This window comes from Hippocampus zosterae, unplaced genomic scaffold (assembly GCF_025434085.1).
Source record: "Hippocampus zosterae strain Florida unplaced genomic scaffold, ASM2543408v3 HiC_scaffold_350, whole genome shotgun sequence".
Taxonomy (NCBI): domain Eukaryota; kingdom Metazoa; phylum Chordata; class Actinopteri; order Syngnathiformes; family Syngnathidae; genus Hippocampus; species Hippocampus zosterae.
The window spans coordinates 8,638-32,091 of NW_026262895.1; the positions used below are offsets into that span (position 1 = coordinate 8,638).

Below are 23,454 nucleotides of genomic sequence, written 5' to 3' on the forward strand. Positions count from 1 at the left end.
AATAAAGGTTAAAATCCTTTTATCCACCGAGAGAGGTCCGAAGACAACATAAACTGCTAATTTTTGCCCCTTTGGTTTAACCCCGAAGCTCACTCGAGACTTCTGAAGGATATTAGTTAATCCGTTGGTCTTAGGAACCAAAAACCCTTGGTGCAAATCCAAGCAGTAGTTATGCACCCCACCTCTTTAATAATATCCTCAAGTCTCCTAATTATCTTTACCTTTTTACTAACACCTTTAATTTCAACAATAACAACAAAACCCTACCCATCTAATTGATCTATTACTTGAGTTAAAAATTCAGTCAAAATAGCATTTATAATCAGCCTACTACCCTTAACAATGTTTATTAATGAAGGATTAGAAACTATTATCACCACCTGAACTTGAATAAATACATCAACTTTTGATATTAATATTAGCTTCAAATTCGACTTATATTCCGTAATTTTCACCCCTGTAGCCTTATACGTTACATGGTCTATCCTTGAGTTTGCATCCTGATATATACACTCTGACCCCGTTATAAACCGATTTTTTAAATACCTGTTAGTATTCTTAATCGCTATATTAGTCTTAGTAACCTCAAATAACATATTTCAACTATTTATCGGTTGAGAGGGGGTCGGGATCATATCCTTCCTTTTAATTGGGTGATGGTATGGACGAGCTGACGCCAATGTGGCTGCCATCCAAGCGGTTGTATATAATCGAATCGGAGATATTGGGTTAATTTTATTCATAGCCTGAATTGCTATAAACCTAAACTCTTGGGAAATTAGCCAAATGTTTTCACTAGCTGAAAACAAAGATCTTACTCTACCACTAATAGGACTAGTCCTAGCTGCAACAGGGAAATCAGCTCAATTTGGGTTACACCCATGATTACCCTCAGCCATAGAGGGCCCTACTCCGGTATCTGCCCTATTACACTCCAGCACAATAGTAGTTGCTGGGATCTTTTTACTTATTCGGATAAGTCCTTTAATAGAAAATAACCCTGCTATCCTGACAACATGCCTTTGTCTTGGGGCATTAACCACTTTGTTCACAGCCATTTGCGCTCTAACACAAAATGATATCAAAAAAATTGTAGCATTTTCCACATCTAGTCAACTAGGGTTGATAATAGTTACAATTGGTCTCAATCAACCCCAATTAGCCTTCCTTCACATCTGTACCCATGCTTTCTTTAAAGCAATATTATTCTTATGCTCCGGATCATTAATTCACAGCCTAAATGATGAACAAGACATTCGAAAAATAGGAGGAATACACTTCCTCACCCCCTTCACCTCATCCTCACTAACTTTGGGTAGCTTAGCTTTAACAGGAACGCCCTTCCTAGCCGGATTTTTCTCAAAAGACGCCATTATTGAATCAGTAAACACCTCGTATTTAAACGCCTGAGCCCTCTTATTAACCTTAGTTGCCACCTCATTCACAGCGGTTTACAGCCTGCGAATTGTCTATTATGTAACCATAGGCTATCCACGATTCAACTCTTTATCCCCTATTAATGAGAACAATAAATCAGTTATCAACCCAATTAAACGACTAGCTTGAGGAAGCATTATCTCAGGATTGATCATTACATCAAACATAACTCCTGTAAAAAACCCAGTTATAACTATACCACAATACGCTAAAATAGCTGCCCTAATTGTAACAGTACTTGGACTTATCACAGCTTTAGAAATAGCTCGTAATACATCTAAACAATTAAGCATCACCCCAAAACAAGCCCCCCACTCATTTTCTAATATATTAGGATTTTACCCATCCATCATACACCGACTACCTATAAAACTCTCACTTCAATTAGGACAAAACATTGCCTCCCAAAATATTGACATAACATGATTAGAAAAAATTGGCCCTAAGGCCCTATCAACCTTAAATATGCCTTTAATTACAACTACAAGCAACACTCAAAAAGGTATAATTAAAACCTACTTAATACTATTTATTTTAACCCTTACTCTAACCATAGCATTATTGATTTAAACCACTCGAAGTGTGCCACGAGCAAGACCCCGTGTTAACTCCAACACAACAAATAAAGTTAATAAAAGAACTCAAGCACTAATAATCAACACCCAACCCCCCGAAGAATACATCAAAGCCACTCCAGACATATCCCCTCGAAATATTGATAAACCAGCTATCTCATCTACAGGCACTCAAGAACTTTCATACCACCCCCCGTAAAAATAAAATAAAGCCAAAATCACCCCTAATAAATATAAAGCCCCGTAAACTGCAACTGATCAACTACCTCAACTCTCAGGATAAGCTTCAGCAGCCAAAGCAGCAGAATATGCAAAAACAACTAACATCCCTCCTAGATAAATTAAAAATAAAACTAAAGATAAAAAAGGCCCTCCAAAACTCACCATAACTCCGCAACCCATCCCAGCTACAACCACCAGTCCCAAAGCAGCAAAATATGGCGAAGGATTAGAAGCCACCGCAATTAAACCAAAAATTAACCCTATTAATAACAAAAATATCAAATAAGTCATAATTTTTACCAGGATTTTAACCAGGACTAATGGCTTGAAAAACCACCGTTGTAATTCAACTATAAAAACCCTAATGGCCAACCTTCGAAAAACCCACCCTATTCTTAAAATTGCCAACAGCGCCTTTGTAGACCTCCCTGCACCATCTAACATCTCCGTGTGATGAAACTTTGGATCACTGCTAGGATTGTGCTTAATAGCTCAAATTATCACAGGACTATTTCTAGCAATACATTACACTTCAGATATTGCAACAGCTTTCTCCTCAGTAACACACATTTGCCGAGATGTAAACTACGGTTGACTAATCCGCAACATACATGCTAACGGAGCATCATTCTTTTTCATCTGTATTTACATACACATTGCACGGGGACTTTATTATGGATCATATTTATACAAAGAAACCTGAAATGTTGGAGTCGTACTTCTACTCCTAGTAATAGCCACCGCATTTGTAGGCTACGTACTACCCTGAGGACAAATATCCTTTTGAGGAGCCACAGTAATTACTAACCTAATATCAGCTGTGCCTTACATCGGAAACGATTTAGTACAATGAGTGTGGGGGGGATTTTCTGTAGATAACGCTACCCTAACCCGATTCTTCGCATTCCATTTCCTACTCCCATTCGTAATCGCAGCCGCATCTATAGTCCACCTACTTTTCCTCCATGAGACAGGGTCAAATAACCCTGCCGGAATTAATTCTGACGCAGATAAAATCTCATTCCACCCTTATTTCTCATATAAAGACCTATTAGGATTCGCCGCCTTGTTAATTATACTCACATCAATTGCCCTATTTACACCTAATATTCTAGGAGACCCCGATAACTTCATCCCAGCCAACCCTTTAGTAACCCCGCCTCATATCAAACCTGAATGATATTTTCTATTTGCTTATGCTATCCTACGATCAATCCCTAACAAACTAGGGGGTGTGTTAGCTTTATTGTTCTCAATTTTAGTGCTAATACTGGTCCCAATCCTTCACACATCCAAACAACGGGGGCTCACCTTCCGACCTTTTGGTCAACTTATATTTTGGATGTTAGTAGCAGATATGATAATTTTAACATGAATTGGAGGAATGCCTGTAGAACCTCCGTATATCTTAATCGGTCAACTGGCATCAGTTATTTACTTCCTTATCTTTTTAGCAGCTTTACCTATATCAGGTTGAATGGAAAATAAAATTCTTAAATGAAATTGCATTTGTAGCTCAGCATCAGAGCGCCGGTTTTGTAAACCGGAGGTCGGAGGTTAAACCCCTCCCCACTGCTCAGAAAAAGGAGAGTCGAACTCCCGCCGCCGGCTCCCAAAGCTGGTATTCTATGTTAAAATATTTTCTGGTACATATATGAAATATTATGTATATATATATACATAGTGCATACTATTAATCCCCTAGAACATATATGTATAAAAACCATTAATTTATGTAAACCATAAATTAATAATATTAAACTAAGGTAGACATAAACCTAAAAATTATTAATTAAGCATCACAAATTTAAATGCTGAGAAATTTAAGACCTAACACTATACTCATAAGTGATGATATACCAGGACTCCAAATATCATTAACTAGAGTAAGATATGTAGTAAGAGCCTACCAAACAATCTATTTCTTAAGGATAACGGTTATTGATGGTCAGGAGCCCTAATTGAAGGGTTGTTACCTAAAAGGTGAATTATTCCTGGCATCTCCTCCTTTTTCAGGTCCATTAAGTTTATTAATCCGCACACTTTTATCGACGCTTACATTGACTAATGGTGTTAAACCTTCGACTCGTTACCCCCCAAGCCGAGCGTTCTCTCCACAGGGGCAGCTGGTTCCTTTTTTTTTTCTCCTTTCGTGAACATTTCAGAGTGCACACGGCCCTATGATAGAAGGTGGAACATACGTTCCTTACTGAGTAATATATATGTAGTGTTGAAAATACATTACTTAAGAATCGCATAAATTTTTTTCTAGAGCATAATAAATACCATATTCCCTATAGGTCGCCCCCCCTTCTGTTTTAATAAAATAAACCCCCCAACCCCCCTAAAGCCCAAAGGTTACTATCAATATTACAAAAAGGGTTTAAACAGCAAAACCCAGAGATTATTGATCACCTAATAAGTGTACAAGTGGTGTATAGTTTTGTATTTATATATTACCAATTTTTAAAAATATATTGTATTACACCCATTCACTAATACTGGTCAAAACAGAATACTAGAAGGCTATCGTAGCTTAAAACTTAAAGCATAACACTGAAGATGTTATTATGAACCCCAGAAAGTTCCGAAAGCACAAAGGCTTGGTCCTAGCTTTACTATTATTTACAACCAAACTTACACATGCAAGCATCCGCACCCCCGTGAGAATGCCCTTTACCCTCTTATGAGATCAAGGAGCTGGTATCAGGCACATATAATTGCCCACAACACCTTGCTTAGCCACTCCCCCAAGGGAATTCAGCAGTGATAAACATTAAGCCATAAGTGCAAACTTGACTTAGTTAAGGTTTTTAGGGCCGGTAAAACTCGTGCCAGCCACCGCGGTTATACGAGAGGCTCAAGATAATAGAAATCGGCGTAAAGAGTGGTTAAGTGTTAAACAACTAAAGTTAAACATCTTCCAAGCTGTCATACGCACCCGAAGATATGAGACTCATTTACGAAAGTGACTTTACAAAACTGAACCCACGAAAACTATGAAACAAACTGGGATTAGATACCCCACTATGCATAGTCTTAAACAAAAGTATTTTAATTACATCATACTCGCCAGGGTACTACGAGCTTTAGCTTAAAACCCAAAGGACTTGGCGGTGCTTTACACCCACCTAGAGGAGCCTGTTCTATAACTGATAACCCCCGTTAAACCTCACCCTATTTTGCTTAATCAATTTATATACCGCCGTCGTCAGCTTACCTTGTGAGAGAACAATAGTGAGCAAAACTAGTTTAAACCCAAAACGTCAGGTCGAGGTGTAGTTTATAATAGGGGAAGAAATGGGCTACACTCATTTACTAATGAATACGGATGGTATATTGAAACATAAACCTAAAGGAGGATTTAGCAGTAAGAAGAAAATAGAGTGTTCATCTGAAACCGGCTCTAAAGCGCGCACACACCGCCCGTCACTCTCCCCAATAATATAACCTAAAATTAATTAAAACACATATAAAAACAAGGGGAGGCAAGTCGTAACATGGTAAGTGTACCGGAAGGTGTGCTTGGAATACCAGAGCATAGCTGAAGTAGTTAAAGCATCTCACTTACACCGAGAAGTTGTTCTTGCAAATAGAACTGCCCTGATACTAAAATGCTAGCTCACACACTAAAATCAAATAAAAACTAAAAATAACCCCTAATACCCTAATAAATAGTATTAAAACATTTTACAACCTAAGTAAGGGAGACTGAAAAGGAATATGAAGCTAAAAAAATAGTACCGCAAGGGAAAGCTGAAAAAGAAATTAAACAAATAATTTAAGTAAATAATAGCAAAGATTAAATCTTGTACCTTTTGCATCATGGTTTAACAAGACATCTCAAGCAAAGAGACCTTTAGTTTGCTACCCCGAAACTAAGCGAGCTACTCCGAGACAGTCAATACAAATGGACAAATCCGTACCTGTGGCAAAAGGTTGGAGTGATCTCCGAGTAGAGGTGATAAGCCAAACGAGCTTGGTTATAGCTGGTTGCCTGAAAAATGAATATAAGTTCAGCCTATAATATACCCTAAACCCCTTTAAAATCAACAAATAGGTTTAGTTAATAATATTATAGAGTTAGTCAAAAGGGGTTCAGCTCTTTTGACATAGGATACAACCTTAAAAGGAGGTCAAAGATCATAAACAATAAAGTATACACATGCCTTTGTGGGCCTGAAAGCAGCCATCAAAAAAGAAAGCGTTAAAGCTCAAGCACTAATGAACTTTTAATTCAGATAATTACTCTAAAACCCCTAAATTCATCAGGCCTTTCCATTTTACATGAAAATGATAATGTTAATATGAGTAATAAGAGAAATTAAAGATTCTCTCCTTTTAGCAAAGGTGTGCCTCGGATCGAACTAACACCGAAACTTAATGACCCCGCCACCAGAGGGAAGTGTTGTAAAAATAAAAAACAAGAAAAAACAACAACAAAAATCATCAACCCCACACTGGATTGCCAACTAGGATAAACTAAAAGGGTAAGAAGGAACTCGGCAAAAATAACTAACCTCGCCTGTTTACCAAAAACACCGCCTCTTGCATTACAAAATGAATAAGAGGTCCCGCCTGCCCTGTGACCATATGTTTAACGGCCGCGGTATTTTGACCGTGCAAAGGTAGCGCAATCACTTGTCTTTTAAATAAAGACCTGTATGAATGGCATAACGAGGGCTAAACTGTCTCCTTACCCCAGTTAATGAAATTGATCTTTCCGTGCAGAAGCGGGAATAAACCCATAAGACGAGAAGACCCTGTGGAGCTTTAGATGATAAATGAATTTATTTAAAAATCAATGCCAAATAAAAGGCAGTAAAACAATAACCTCATTTTAAATCTTTAGTTGGGGCGACCGCGGAGTAATACAAAACCTCCGTGAGGATTGAGGTAAAACCTTATACCTAAGAATGTCATTTCTAAGTGTCAGAACATTTGACCCACAGATCCGGCAATAGCCGATTAACGAACCTAGTTACCCCAGGGATAACAGCGCAATCCTCTTTGAGAGTCCCTATCGACAAGGGGGTTTACGACCTCGATGTTGGATCAGGACATCCTAATGGTGTAGCCGCTATTAAGGGTTCGTTTGTTCAACGATTAAAGTCCTACGTGATCTGAGTTCAGACCGGAGTAATCCAGGTCAGTTTCTATCTATGTATGTGACCTTCTTCAGTACGAAAGGACCAAGAAGGATGGGCCCATGTTTTAAAACAAGCCCACTTTTTAACCCTTGAAAAAATATCAAAGGTTGAAAAAACACAAAAAATAATAGAATATAACTATATGTTAAGGTGGCAGAATCCGGTTATTGCAAAAGACCTAAGCCCTTTGAACAGAGGTTCAAATCCTCTCCTCAACTATGACTACCATGATTTTAACACATATTATTAACCCACTAATATACATTATTCCTGTATTACTAGCAGTAGCTTTCTTAACTTTACTAGAACGAAAAGTATTAGGCTACATACAACACCGAAAAGGGCCTAACATTGTAGGACCCTATGGATTACTTCAACCAATCGCAGACGGGGTGAAACTTTTTATCAAAGAGCCAGTTAAACCATCCACATCTTCCCCAATCTTGTTTCTAATCACCCCAATACTAGCATTAACACTTGCTCTTATATTGTGGGCCCCCTTACCTACACCACACCCTTTTATTAATGTTAACTTAGGGTTATTACTTATTCTAGCATTATCAAGCCTTGCAGTCTACTCTATTTTAGGGTCAGGATGAGCATCAAATTCAAAATATGCACTAATCGGAGCATTACGAGCCGTAGCCCAAACCATTTCATATGAAGTAAGTTTGGGATTAATCCTACTAGCATTAGTTATCTTCACTGGAAACTTCACACTACAATCATTTGGTACCACACAAGAGAGCCTATGACTAGTTATCCCAACATGACCCTTAGCAGCAATATGGTACATCTCAACATTAGCTGAAACAAATCGGGCGCCGTTTGATTTAACAGAGGGTGAATCAGAACTTGTTTCTGGTTTTAATGTTGAATACGCAGGGGGCCCTTTTGCATTATTTTTCCTTGCAGAATATGCTAATATTTTACTTATAAACACCCTATCGACTATTCTATTCTTAGGGGCATCTCACATTCCCTTACTACCAGAACTTACAACAATTAACCTTATATTAAAAGCAACACTACTATCAGTCGTGTTCTTATGGGTTCGAGCCTCGTACCCACGATTCCGATATGACCAATTAATACACCTCATTTGAAAAAATTTCTTACCACTAACCTTAGCCTTAGTTATCTGACATTTATCCACACCTCTAGCATTAGCAGGGCTTCCACCCCACGTATAAAGGAATTATGCCTGAATACTAAAGGACCACTTTGATAGAGTGCATTACGGGGGTTAAAGTCCCCCTAATTCCTTAGAAAGAGAGGACTTGAACCCCACTTAAGAGATCAAAACTCTTAGTGCTTCCCACTACACCACTTCCTAAAGTAAAGTCAGCTAAATTAAGCTTTTGGGCCCATACCCCAAAAATGTAGGTTAAAACCCTCCCTTTACTAATGAACCCCTATATTATATCATTCCTTCTACTAGGTCTAGGCTTAGGTACTACCATTACATTCATAAGCTCTCATTGATTAATAGCATGAATAGGCTTAGAAATTAATACACTAGCAATCATCCCCCTAATAGCACAACACCACCACCCACGGTCTGTAGAAGCTTCAACAAAATACTTTCTCACCCAAGCCACAGCTGCAGCAATAATCCTATTTGCTAGCTCCACTAACGCCTGAATTACAGGACAATGAAGCATCAATGAGATATCACATCTTATTCCTACAACCATTATGATACTAGGACTAGCTCTGAAAATTGGTATGGCACCTCTCCACACATGAATACCAGAAGTACTTCAAGGACTTGATCTAACCACAGGGTTAATCATATCAACATGACAAAAGCTAGCACCATTTTCCTTACTAATACAAATAAACCTAAATAACCCTGTATTAATCACAATAGCAGTTATATCAACCATAGTGGGGGGCTGGGGGGGCTTAAACCAAACGCAATTGCGAAAGATCTTGGCATACTCATCAATTGCCCATATTGGATGAATAATCCTTGTCCTACAGTTTTCACCCTCACTAACACTACTAACTCTTCTAATCTACATCCTTATAACACTTTCTGTATTCAGCTTATTCAAAGTAAATAAAACAACTTCTATCAACTCACTAGCTACATCATGATCAAAATCTCCTACAATCACCGCACTAGCTCCCCTTGTCCTACTATCATTAGGGGGGTTACCACCACTTACAGGGTTTGGACCAAAGTGAATAATCTTATCAGAACTAACAAAACAAGAACTTAATACTATTGCAACAATTACAGCATTATCTGCTTTACTAAGCCTATATTTTTACCTGCGACTCTCATATGCTATAACACTAACCCTTTCACCAAATACTACCCCTATAACCAACCAGTGACGGTATCACACCAAGCAACCTATTATTCACCTATCCATCTCCACCATCATATCATTAATAATACTCCCCATTTTACCTAGCATAATAACTTTAATCAACTAAGAGTTTAGGTTAATAAAAGACCAAAGGCCTTCAAAGCCTTAAGTAGAAGTGAAAATCCTCTAACTCTTGATAAGACTTGCGGGAAATTAACCCACATCTACTGTATGCAAAACAGACACTTTAATTAAGCTAAAGCCTTACTAGATGGGAAGGCCTCGATCCTACAATTTCCTAGTTAACAGCTAGACACTCTAACCAGCGAGCATCCATCTACTTTCCCCCCGCCTTGAAAGGCGGAAAGGCGGGGGGAAAGCCCCGGCAAAAATTAATTGGCCACTTAAGATTTGCAATCTTATGTGTAAAACACCTCAAGGCTTGGTATGAAGAGGGCTTAAACCTCTGTATGTGGGGTTACAATCCACCGCTTACTCAGCCATCCTACCTGTGGCAATCACGCGATGATTTTTCTCAACCAATCACAAAGACATCGGCACCCTATACTTAGTATTTGGTGCTTGGGCCGGAATAGTCGGCACTGCACTCAGCCTTTTAATCCGAGCAGAACTAAGTCAGCCGGGAGCTTTACTAGGAGACGATCAAATCTATAATGTTATCGTTACTGCTCATGCTTTTGTAATGATTTTCTTCATAGTCATACCAATTATAATCGGAGGTTTCGGCAACTGATTAGTCCCATTAATAATTGGGGCACCTGACATAGCCTTTCCTCGAATGAATAATATGAGTTTCTGATTATTACCTCCTTCCTTCCTACTTCTCCTTGCTTCATCCGGAGTAGAAGCGGGGGCAGGAACAGGTTGGACTGTTTACCCACCATTAGCTGGTAACCTGGCCCATGCTGGAGCTTCTGTAGATTTAACAATTTTCTCTCTCCATTTAGCAGGTATTTCATCTATTCTAGGAGCAATTAACTTTATTACTACTATTATTAACATAAAACCCCCGTCAATTTCTCAATATCAAACACCGTTATTTGTGTGAGCAGTTTTAGTGACCGCAGTTTTACTATTACTTTCACTTCCTGTTCTGGCGGCTGGTATTACCATACTTCTCACAGATCGAAACTTAAATACAACATTTTTTGATCCTTCTGGAGGAGGAGACCCTATCCTTTACCAACACTTATTCTGATTCTTTGGGCATCCTGAAGTTTATATTCTTATCCTACCAGGTTTCGGCATGATCTCACATATTGTAGCCTACTACTCTGGTAAAAAAGAACCTTTTGGTTATATAGGAATAGTGTGAGCAATAATAGCAATTGGACTTCTAGGGTTTATTGTTTGAGCTCATCATATGTTCACTGTGGGGATAGATGTAGATACACGAGCATACTTTACCTCAGCAACCATAATTATCGCCATTCCTACTGGTGTAAAAGTATTTAGCTGATTAGCCACACTTCACGGAGGCTCTATTAAATGAGAAACCCCCCTATTATGAGCTCTGGGGTTCATCTTTTTATTTACTGTTGGAGGACTAACAGGTATTGTGTTAGCAAACTCCTCTTTAGATATTGTATTACATGATACTTATTACGTAGTTGCTCATTTCCACTATGTTCTCTCAATAGGTGCTGTATTTGCAATTATAGCAGGATTTGTGCACTGGTTTCCCTTATTTACAGGTTATACACTACACAGCTCTTGAACCAAAATTCATTTTGGTGTAATATTTGCTGGTGTAAACCTAACATTCTTCCCTCAACACTTCTTAGGATTAGCTGGTATACCACGCCGATACTCTGATTACCCAGACGCATACTCATTATGAAACACTGTCTCCTCTATTGGATCGCTTGTGTCTTTAATCGCCGTAATCATATTCTTATTTATTATTTGAGAAGCATTCGCTGCTAAACGAGAAGTGCTAACAGTTGAACTAACCTCAACAAATATTGAATGACTGCACGGATGTCCACCACCATACCACACATTTGAGGAACCTGCCTTTGTTCAAGTACAAGCAAACAATTAGACGAGAAAGGAGGGAATTGAACCCCCATAAAATGGTTTCAAGCCACCCACATAACCGTTCTGTCACTTTCTTTATTTAATTAACCAAGATATTAGTAAAATATTATACTGCTTTGTCAAGGCAGAGTTGTTGGTTAAACCCCTACATATCTTAAATAATGGCTTATCCCTCCCAACTAGGTTTTCAAGACGCAGCATCACCTGTAATAGAAGAATTACTTCATTTTCATGATCATGCATTAATAATTGTATTTCTGATCAGCACCTTAGTGCTTTATATTATTGTAGCCATAGTAACTACTAAACTAACAAACAAATTCTTATTAGACTCACAAGAGATTGAAATTATTTGAACTGTTCTTCCTGCAATTATTCTTATTCTAATCGCCCTCCCATCACTACGAATCCTATACCTTATGGATGAAGTGAATGATCCTCATCTAACAATCAAAGCAGTTGGACATCAGTGATACTGAAGTTACGAGTATACTGATTATGAAGATTTGGCCTTCGATTCCTACATAATCCCAACTCAAGACCTTACGCCAGGTCAATTCCGACTATTAGAAGCAGATCACCGTATAGTAATCCCAGTTGAATCACCTATTCGAGTATTAGTATCTGCAGAAGATGTACTCCACTCATGAGCAGTCCCTTCTTTAGGGGTTAAAATGGATGCAGTACCAGGACGACTTAATCAAACAGCTTTTATCACATCACGACCAGGCGTGTTTTATGGACAATGTTCAGAAATCTGTGGTGCTAACCACAGCTTCATGCCTATTGTAGTAGAAGCAGTACCATTACAACAATTTGAAAACTGATCATCTCTAATACTTGAAGACGCCTCGTTAAGAAGCTAAACAGGACCTCAGCGTTAGCCTTTTAAGCTAAAAATTGGTGACTCCCGACCACCCTTAGCGACATGCCTCAATTAAATCCCACACCTTGATTAATAATTCTCCTATTTACATGATTAGTTTTTACTATCATTATTCCACCTAAAGTCATAGCACACAAATACCCTAATGAACCAAATGTTTTAAGCAGTAAAACATTAAAAACAACCCCTTGAAACTGACAATGACACTAAGCTTTTTTGACCAATTTATTAGTCCCATATTTTTAGGTATCCCACTAATAGCTTTAGCTATTTTACTACCTTGAATCATATTCCCAACCCCCTCTTCTCGTTGGATAAACAACCGCCTCCTTACATTACAAAACTGGTTTATTAATCTATTCACAAAACAACTTCTACTTCCCTTAAATACTTCAGGTCATAAATGGGCACTAATCTTAGCCTCATTAATAATCTTCCTGATTTCTTTAAATATACTCGGACTACTTCCTTACACTTTCACTCCTACAACTCAACTCTCCTTAAACATAGGACTAGCTGTACCATTATGACTAGCAACTGTTATTATCGGGATGCGAAACCAACCCACACACTCCTTAGGCCACCTATTGCCAGAAGGCACACCTGTATTACTAATCCCTGTGCTTGTTATTATTGAAACAATTAGCCTATTTATTCGGCCTGTTGCCCTGGGTGTTCGACTAACAGCAAATTTAACCGCGGGGCACCTATTAATCCAGCTTATTGCAACAGCAGCATTTGTCCTTATACCCCTAATACCCACAGTGGCATTACTAACAACAATTTTATTATTCTTGCTTACATTATTAGAAGTAGCTGTTGCTATAATTCAAGCTTATGTATTCGTATTACTACTAAGTCTTTATTTACAAGAAAACGTTTAATGGCCCACCAAGCACATGCATACCACATAGTAGACCCAAGCCCCTGACCCCTTACAGGTGCAATCGCAGCCCTTCTAATAACTTCAGGGTTAGCTATTTGATTCCATTTTAACTCAACTATTCTAATAACAGTTGGGTTAATCTTACTGCTTTTAACAATAATCCAATGATGACGTGATATTATCCGAGAGGGGACATTCCAAGGGCACCATACCCCCCCAGTACAAAAGGGGTTGCGATATGGTATAATCCTATTTATCACCTCAGAAGTTTTCTTTTTTCTAGGATTCTTTTGAGCTTTCTACCACTCTAGCCTGGCCCCAACCCCAGAACTAGGCGGTTGTTGACCCCCTTCTGGAGTTATCACACTTGATCCTTTTGAAGTGCCTCTACTTAACACAGCAGTTCTACTTGCCTCTGGTGTTACAGTAACTTGAGCTCACCATAGCATTATAGAAGGTGAACGAAAACAAGCCATCCACTCACTCACCCTGACTATTCTCTTAGGTTTCTACTTTACGTTCCTTCAAGCGATAGAATATTATGAAGCCCCCTTCACAATCGCTGATGGCGTTTATGGATCAACATTCTTTGTAGCGACAGGATTCCACGGATTACATGTTATCATTGGATCAACATTCCTAGCAGTTTGCTTAGTCCGACAAATTCAATACCACTTCACATCACAACACCACTTTGGGTTTGAAGCTGCCGCATGATACTGACATTTTGTAGATGTTGTATGATTATTCCTTTATGTCTCAATTTATTGATGAGGATCTTATCTTTTTAGTACTAAAAAGTATGAGTGACTTCCAATCACCCGGTCTTGGTTAAACCCCAAGAAAAGATAATGAACCTATTAATTACAACTTTATTAATCACAACCACTCTTTCTGTTTTATTAGCCTTAGTCTCATTCTGATTACCTCAAATAAATCCTGATGTAGAAAAACTATCGCCCTACGAGTGTGGCTTTGACCCCTTAGGCTCCGCCCGACTTCCCTTCTCACTACGATTTTTTCTCGTAGCAATTTTATTCCTCCTATTCGACTTAGAAATTGCTCTACTCCTCCCACTCCCGTGAGGTATACAACTAACATCCCCCTCCTATACATTCATATGGGCGTCATCAGTTGTTGTTCTTCTAACCCTAGGTTTAATCTATGAGTGAATCCAAGGTGGCCTAGAATGAGCTGAATAAACGATTAGTATAATTAAAACACTTGATTTCGGCTCAAAAGCACGTGGTTAAAATCCACGATCGTTTTATGACACCTGTGCATTTTGCTTTTTCAACAACATTTATTTTAGGACTTATAGGACTTACTTTTCACCGAAACCACTTATTATCTGCTCTCTTATGTTTAGAAGGAATAATGTTATCATTATATGTTGCCCTATCCTTATGAACACTTCAATTAAACTCAATCAACTTCTCACCCACCCCCATACTAATACTCGCTTTTTCAGCATGTGAAGCAAGTGCAGGATTAGCCCTTCTGGTAGCAACCTCTCGCACACATGGAACCGACCGCCTTCAAGCCCTAAACATCTTACAATGTTAAAAATCCTTATTCCAACGATCATAATAATCCCCACAACATGACTTACCCCTAAAAAATGACTGTGGTTATCTACATTAACACATAGTCTTATCATTGCTCTACTCACCTTAACTTGGCTTATTTGGCCTTCTGAGACCGCCTGGTCAAATTTAAACGGATTAATAGCTACAGACCCATTATCAACCCCCTTACTAATTCTCACATGCTGACTTCTTCCACTAATAATCCTTGCTAGCCAAAACCACACAACTAATGACCCCCTTAATCGACAACGAATGTATATCTCACTTCTCACATCTTTACAAGTATTCCTTATTTTAGCATTCAGTGCCACAGAATTAATTATGTTTTACGTAATATTTGAAGCCACTTTAATCCCAACCTTATTAATTATTACCCGATGAGGTAACCAAACAGAACGGTTAAATGCAGGAACCTACTTCCTGTTCTATACTTTAGCAGGATCCCTACCACTTCTTGTTGCACTACTAATGCTTCAAAACAAAACAGGCTCTTTATCAATACTAACCCTACAATACTCTAACCCCCTAAGTCTTATTTACTTGAGTGATAAAGTATGATGGGCGGGCTGTCTAATAGCCTTCCTTGTAAAAATACCACTTTACGGGGTCCATTTATGACTACCTAAAGCTCATGTTGAGGCACCAATTGCAGGATCTATAATCCTTGCCGCAGTACTACTAAAATTAGGAGGCTATGGTATGATACGGTTAATAAACATTTTAGAGCCTTTATCTAAACAACTAAGCTACCCTTTTATAGTCCTAGCTTTGTGGGGAATCATCATAACTGGCTTAATTTGTTTACGACAAAATGATTTAAAGTCCCTTATCGCTTATTCTTCAGTAAGCCATATAGGACTGGTTACAACAGGTATTCTTATTCAAACCCCATGAGGTTTCACTGGAGCATTGGTGTTAATAATCGCACACGGACTTACCTCATCCGCACTATTTTGTCTAGCAAACACAAATTATGAACGAACACATAGCCGAACCATAGTTTTAGCACGAGGTCTTCAAATAATTATACCCCTAATGGCCACATGGTGATTTACTGCTAGTTTAGCAAACATAGCTTTACCACCCCTACCTAACCTAATGGGGGAGTTAATAATCATCTCATCTTTATTTAATTGATCGCCTTGAACCTTAATTATTACAGGACTTGGAACATTAATCACTGCAGCATACTCACTATACTTATTCCTTACAACCCAACGGGGCCCCCTAACAAACCACCTTCTCCACATAGAACCATCACACTCCCGAGAACACTTAATCATAACACTCCACCTAATCCCGCTTATTCTTTTAATCATAAAACCTGAGCTATTATGAGGTTGAGTTTTCTGTAGGTATAGTTTAAGAAAAATATTAGATTGTGATTCTAAAAATAAAGGTTAAAATCCTTTTATCCACCGAGAGAGGTCCGAAGACAACATAAACTGCTAATTTTTGCCCCTTTGGTTTAACCCCGAAGCTCACTCGAGACTTCTGAAGGATATTAGTTAATCCGTTGGTCTTAGGAACCAAAAACCCTTGGTGCAAATCCAAGCAGTAGTTATGCACCCCACCTCTTTAATAATATCCTCAAGTCTCCTAATTATCTTTACCTTTTTACTAACACCTTTAATTTCAACAATAACAACAAAACCCTACCCATCTAATTGATCTATTACTTGAGTTAAAAATTCAGTCAAAATAGCATTTATAATCAGCCTACTACCCTTAACAATGTTTATTAATGAAGGATTAGAAACTATTATCACCACCTGAACTTGAATAAATACATCAACTTTTGATATTAATATTAGCTTCAAATTCGACTTATATTCCGTAATTTTCACCCCTGTAGCCTTATACGTTACATGGTCTATCCTTGAGTTTGCATCCTGATATATACACTCTGACCCCGTTATAAACCGATTTTTTAAATACCTGTTAGTATTCTTAATCGCTATATTAGTCTTAGTAACCTCAAATAACATATTTCAACTATTTATCGGTTGAGAGGGGGTCGGGATCATATCCTTCCTTTTAATTGGGTGATGGTATGGACGAGCTGACGCCAATGTGGCTGCCATCCAAGCGGTTGTATATAATCGAATCGGAGATATTGGGTTAATTTTATTCATAGCCTGAATTGCTATAAACCTAAACTCTTGGGAAATTAGCCAAATGTTTTCACTAGCTGAAAACAAAGATCTTACTCTACCACTAATAGGACTAGTCCTAGCTGCAACAGGGAAATCAGCTCAATTTGGGTTACACCCATGATTACCCTCAGCCATAGAGGGCCCTACTCCGGTATCTGCCCTATTACACTCCAGCACAATAGTAGTTGCTGGGATCTTTTTACTTATTCGGATAAGTCCTTTAATAGAAAATAACCCTGCTATCCTGACAACATGCCTTTGTCTTGGGGCATTAACCACTTTGTTCACAGCCATTTGCGCTCTAACACAAAATGATATCAAAAAAATTGTAGCATTTTCCACATCTAGTCAACTAGGGTTGATAATAGTTACAATTGGTCTCAATCAACCCCAATTAGCCTTCCTTCACATCTGTACCCATGCTTTCTTTAAAGCAATATTATTCTTATGCTCCGGATCATTAATTCACAGCCTAAATGATGAACAAGACATTCGAAAAATAGGAGGAATACACTTCCTCACCCCCTTCACCTCATCCTCACTAACTTTGGGTAGCTTAGCTTTAACAGGAACGCCCTTCCTAGCCGGATTTTTCTCAAAAGACGCCATTATTGAATCAGTAAACACCTCGTATTTAAACGCCTGAGCCCTCTTATTAACCTTAGTTGCCACCTCATTCACAGCGGTTTACAGCCTGCGAATTGTCTATTATGTAACCATAGGCTATCCACGATTCAACTCTTTATCCCCTATTAATGAGAACAATAAATCAGTTATCAACCCAATTAAACGACTAGCTTGAGGAAGCATTATCTCAGGATTGATCATTACATCAAACATAACTCCTGTAAAAAACCCAGTTATAACTATACCACAATACGCTAAAATAGCTGCCCTAATTGTAACAGTACTTGGACTTATCACAGCTTTAGAAATAGCTCGTAATACATCTAAACAATTAAGCATCACCCCAAAACAAGCCCCCCACTCATTTTCTAATATATTAGGATTTTACCCATCCATCATACACCGACTACCTATAAAACTCTCACTTCAATTAGGACAAAACATTGCCTCCCAAAATATTGACATAACATGATTAGAAAAAATTGGCCCTAAGGCCCTATCAACCTTAAATATGCCTTTAATTACAACTACAAGCAACACTCAAAAAGGTATAATTAAAACCTACTTAATACTATTTATTTTAACCCTTACTCTAACCATAGCATTATTGATTTAAACCACTCGAAGTGTGCCACGAGCAAGACCCCGTGTTAACTCCAACACAACAAATAAAGTTAATAAAAGAACTCAAGCACTAATAATCAACACCCAACCCCCCGAAGAATACATCAAAGCCACTCCAGACATATCCCCTCGAAATATTGATAAACCAGCTATCTCATCTACAGGCACTCAAGAACTTTCATACCACCCCCCGTAAAAATAAAATAAAGCCAAAATCACCCCTAATAAATATAAAGCCCCGTAAACTGCAACTGATCAACTACCTCAACTCTCAGGATAAGCTTCAGCAGCCAAAGCAGCAGAATATGCAAAAACAACTAACATCCCTCCTAGATAAATTAAAAATAAAACTAAAGATAAAAAAGGCCCTCCAAAACTCACCATAACTCCGCAACCCATCCCAGCTACAACCACCAGTCCCAAAGCAGCAAAATATGGCGAAGGATTAGAAGCCACCGCAATTAAACCAAAAATTAACCCTATTAATAACAAAAATATCAAATAAGTCATAATTTTTACCAGGATTTTAACCAGGACTAATGGCTTGAAAAACCACCGTTGTAATTCAACTATAAAAACCCTAATGGCCAACCTTCGAAAAACCCACCCTATTCTTAAAATTGCCAACAGCGCCTTTGTAGACCTCCCTGCACCATCTAACATCTCCGTGTGATGAAACTTTGGATCACTGCTAGGATTGTGCTTAATAGCTCAAATTATCACAGGACTATTTCTAGCAATACATTACACTTCAGATATTGCAACAGCTTTCTCCTCAGTAACACACATTTGCCGAGATGTAAACTACGGTTGACTAATCCGCAACATACATGCTAACGGAGCATCATTCTTTTTCATCTGTATTTACATACACATTGCACGGGGACTTTATTATGGATCATATTTATACAAAGAAACCTGAAATGTTGGAGTCGTACTTCTACTCCTAGTAATAGCCACCGCATTTGTAGGCTACGTACTACCCTGAGGACAAATATCCTTTTGAGGAGCCACAGTAATTACTAACCTAATATCAGCTGTGCCTTACATCGGAAACGATTTAGTACAATGAGTGTGGGGGGGATTTTCTGTAGATAACGCTACCCTAACCCGATTCTTCGCATTCCATTTCCTACTCCCATTCGTAATCGCAGCCGCATCTATAGTCCACCTACTTTTCCTCCATGAGACAGGGTCAAATAACCCTGCCGGAATTAATTCTGACGCAGATAAAATCTCATTCCACCCTTATTTCTCATATAAAGACCTATTAGGATTCGCCGCCTTGTTAATTATACTCACATCAATTGCCCTATTTACACCTAATATTCTAGGAGACCCCGATAACTTCATCCCAGCCAACCCTTTAGTAACCCCGCCTCATATCAAACCTGAATGATATTTTCTATTTGCTTATGCTATCCTACGATCAATCCCTAACAAACTAGGGGGTGTGTTAGCTTTATTGTTCTCAATTTTAGTGCTAATACTGGTCCCAATCCTTCACACATCCAAACAACGGGGGCTCACCTTCCGACCTTTTGGTCAACTTATATTTTGGATGTTAGTAGCAGATATGATAATTTTAACATGAATTGGAGGAATGCCTGTAGAACCTCCGTATATCTTAATCGGTCAACTGGCATCAGTTATTTACTTCCTTATCTTTTTAGCAGCTTTACCTATATCAGGTTGAATGGAAAATAAAATTCTTAAATGAAATTGCATTTGTAGCTCAGCATCAGAGCGCCGGTTTTGTAAACCGGAGGTCGGAGGTTAAACCCCTCCCCACTGCTCAGAAAAAGGAGAGTCGAACTCCCGCCGCCGGCTCCCAAAGCTGGTATTCTATGTTAAAATATTTTCTGGTACATATATGAAATATTATGTATATATATATACATAGTGCATACTATTAATCCCCTAGAACATATATGTATAAAAACCATTAATTTATGTAAACCATAAATTAATAATATTAAACTAAGGTAGACATAAACCTAAAAATTATTAATTAAGCATCACAAATTTAAATGCTGAGAAATTTAAGACCTAACACTATACTCATAAGTGATGATATACCAGGACTCCAAATATCATTAACTAGAGTAAGATATGTAGTAAGAGCCTACCAAACAATCTATTTCTTAAGGATAACGGTTATTGATGGTCAGGAGCCCTAATTGAAGGGTTGTTACCTAAAAGGTGAATTATTCCTGGCATCTCCTCCTTTTTCAGGTCCATTAAGTTTATTAATCCGCACACTTTTATCGACGCTTACATTGACTAATGGTGTTAAACCTTCGACTCGTTACCCCCCAAGCCGAGCGTTCTCTCCACAGGGGCAGCTGGTTCCTTTTTTTTTTCTCCTTTCGTGAACATTTCAGAGTGCACACGGCCCTATGATAGAAGGTGGAACATACGTTCCTTACTGAGTAATATATATGTAGTGTTGAAAATACATTACTTAAGAATCGCATAAATTTTTTTCTAGAGCATAATAAATACCATATTCCCTATAGGTCGCCCCCCCTTCTGTTTTAATAAAATAAACCCCCCAACCCCCCTAAAGCCCAAAGGTTACTATCAATATTACAAAAAGGGTTTAAACAGCAAAACCCAGAGATTATTGATCACCTAATAAGTGTACAAGTGGTGTATAGTTTTGTATTTATATATTACCAATTTTTAAAAATATATTGTATTACACCCATTCACTAATACTGGTCAAAACAGAATACTAGAAGGCTATCGTAGCTTAAAACTTAAAGCATAACACTGAAGATGTTATTATGAACCCCAGAAAGTTCCGAAAGCACAAAGGCTTGGTCCTAGCTTTACTATTATTTACAACCAAACTTACACATGCAAGCATCCGCACCCCCGTGAGAATGCCCTTTACCCTCTTATGAGATCAAGGAGCTGGTATCAGGCACATATAATTGCCCACAACACCTTGCTTAGCCACTCCCCCAAGGGAATTCAGCAGTGATAAACATTAAGCCATAAGTGCAAACTTGACTTAGTTAAGGTTTTTAGGGCCGGTAAAACTCGTGCCAGCCACCGCGGTTATACGAGAGGCTCAAGATAATAGAAATCGGCGTAAAGAGTGGTTAAGTGTTAAACAACTAAAGTTAAACATCTTCCAAGCTGTCATACGCACCCGAAGATATGAGACTCATTTACGAAAGTGACTTTACAAAACTGAACCCACGAAAACTATGAAACAAACTGGGATTAGATACCCCACTATGCATAGTCTTAAACAAAAGTATTTTAATTACATCATACTCGCCAGGGTACTACGAGCTTTAGCTTAAAACCCAAAGGACTTGGCGGTGCTTTACACCCACCTAGAGGAGCCTGTTCTATAACTGATAACCCCCGTTAAACCTCACCCTATTTTGCTTAATCAATTTATATACCGCCGTCGTCAGCTTACCTTGTGAGAGAACAATAGTGAGCAAAACTAGTTTAAACCCAAAACGTCAGGTCGAGGTGTAGTTTATAATAGGGGAAGAAATGGGCTACACTCATTTACTAATGAATACGGATGGTATATTGAAACATAAACCTAAAGGAGGATTTAGCAGTAAGAAGAAAATAGAGTGTTCATCTGAAACCGGCTCTAAAGCGCGCACACACCGCCCGTCACTCTCCCCAATAATATAACCTAAAATTAATTAAAACACATATAAAAACAAGGGGAGGCAAGTCGTAACATGGTAAGTGTACCGGAAGGTGTGCTTGGAATACCAGAGCATAGCTGAAGTAGTTAAAGCATCTCACTTACACCGAGAAGTTGTTCTTGCAAATAGAACTGCCCTGATACTAAAATGCTAGCTCACACACTAAAATCAAATAAAAACTAAAAATAACCCCTAATACCCTAATAAATAGTATTAAAACATTTTACAACCTAAGTAAGGGAGACTGAAAAGGAATATGAAGCTAAAAAAATAGTACCGCAAGGGAAAGCTGAAAAAGAAATTAAACAAATAATTTAAGTAAATAATAGCAAAGATTAAATCTTGTACCTTTTGCATCATGGTTTAACAAGACATCTCAAGCAAAGAGACCTTTAGTTTGCTACCCCGAAACTAAGCGAGCTACTCCGAGACAGTCAATACAAATGGACAAATCCGTACCTGTGGCAAAAGGTTGGAGTGATCTCCGAGTAGAGGTGATAAGCCAAACGAGCTTGGTTATAGCTGGTTGCCTGAAAAATGAATATAAGTTCAGCCTATAATATACCCTAAACCCCTTTAAAATCAACAAATAGGTTTAGTTAATAATATTATAGAGTTAGTCAAAAGGGGTTCAGCTCTTTTGACATAGGATACAACCTTAAAAGGAGGTCAAAGATCATAAACAATAAAGTATACACATGCCTTTGTGGGCCTGAAAGCAGCCATCAAAAAAGAAAGCGTTAAAGCTCAAGCACTAATGAACTTTTAATTCAGATAATTACTCTAAAACCCCTAAATTCATCAGGCCTTTCCATTTTACATGAAAATGATAATGTTAATATGAGTAATAAGAGAAATTAAAGATTCTCTCCTTTTAGCAAAGGTGTGCCTCGGATCGAACTAACACCGAAACTTAATGACCCCGCCACCAGAGGGAAGTGTTGTAAAAATAAAAAACAAGAAAAAACAACAACAAAAATCATCAACCCCACACTGGATTGCCAACTAGGATAAACTAAAAGGGTAAGAAGGAACTCGGCAAAAATAACTAACCTCGCCTGTTTACCAAAAACACCGCCTCTTGCATTACAAAATGAATAAGAGGTCCCGCCTGCCCTGTGACCATATGTTTAACGGCCGCGGTATTTTGACCGTGCAAAGGTAGCGCAATCACTTGTCTTTTAAATAAAGACCTGTATGAATGGCATAACGAGGGCTAAACTGTCTCCTTACC

At 38.3% G+C, this 23,454-nt stretch overlaps 7 protein-coding genes across 7 annotated transcripts; all 7 read left to right on the top strand.

Moving 5' to 3' along the window:
• The first annotated feature begins 21 nt into the window (after nt 1-21).
• Nucleotides 22-14,320, top strand: LOC127594983 (NADH-ubiquinone oxidoreductase chain 5-like). The gene is given in 1 exon segment (XM_052056702.1): nt 22-14,320. A coding segment is annotated over 1 exon segment (1,077 nt). The 5' UTR covers nt 22-786; the 3' UTR covers nt 1,864-14,320.
• LOC127594985 (cytochrome b-like) lies at nt 2,199-14,320 on the top strand. The gene is given in 1 exon segment (XM_052056705.1): nt 2,199-14,320. A coding segment is annotated over 1 exon segment (816 nt). The 5' UTR covers nt 2,199-2,598; the 3' UTR covers nt 3,415-14,320.
• On the top strand, nt 8,792-14,320 carry LOC127594987 (NADH-ubiquinone oxidoreductase chain 2-like). The gene is given in 1 exon segment (XM_052056707.1): nt 8,792-14,320. A coding segment is annotated over 1 exon segment (786 nt). The 3' UTR covers nt 9,578-14,320.
• LOC127594990 (cytochrome c oxidase subunit 2-like) lies at nt 11,928-14,320 on the top strand. The gene is given in 1 exon segment (XM_052056710.1): nt 11,928-14,320. A coding segment is annotated over 1 exon segment (666 nt). The 3' UTR covers nt 12,594-14,320.
• Nucleotides 14,321-14,458: 138 nt separating this feature from the next.
• LOC127594993 (NADH-ubiquinone oxidoreductase chain 4-like) lies at nt 14,459-16,478 on the top strand. The gene is given in 1 exon segment (XM_052056712.1): nt 14,459-16,478. A coding segment is annotated over 1 exon segment (642 nt). The 5' UTR covers nt 14,459-15,379; the 3' UTR covers nt 16,022-16,478.
• An 827-nt stretch (nt 16,479-17,305) lies between these two features.
• LOC127594984 (NADH-ubiquinone oxidoreductase chain 5-like) lies at nt 17,306-20,258 on the top strand. Its single transcript, XM_052056704.1, is given in 1 exon segment — nt 17,306-20,258. A coding segment is annotated over 1 exon segment (1,077 nt). The 3' UTR covers nt 18,383-20,258.
• Nucleotides 19,118-21,516, top strand: LOC127594986 (cytochrome b-like). The gene is given in 1 exon segment (XM_052056706.1): nt 19,118-21,516. A coding segment is annotated over 1 exon segment (816 nt). The 3' UTR covers nt 19,934-21,516.
• The last annotated feature ends 1,938 nt before the right edge of the window (nt 21,517-23,454 follow it).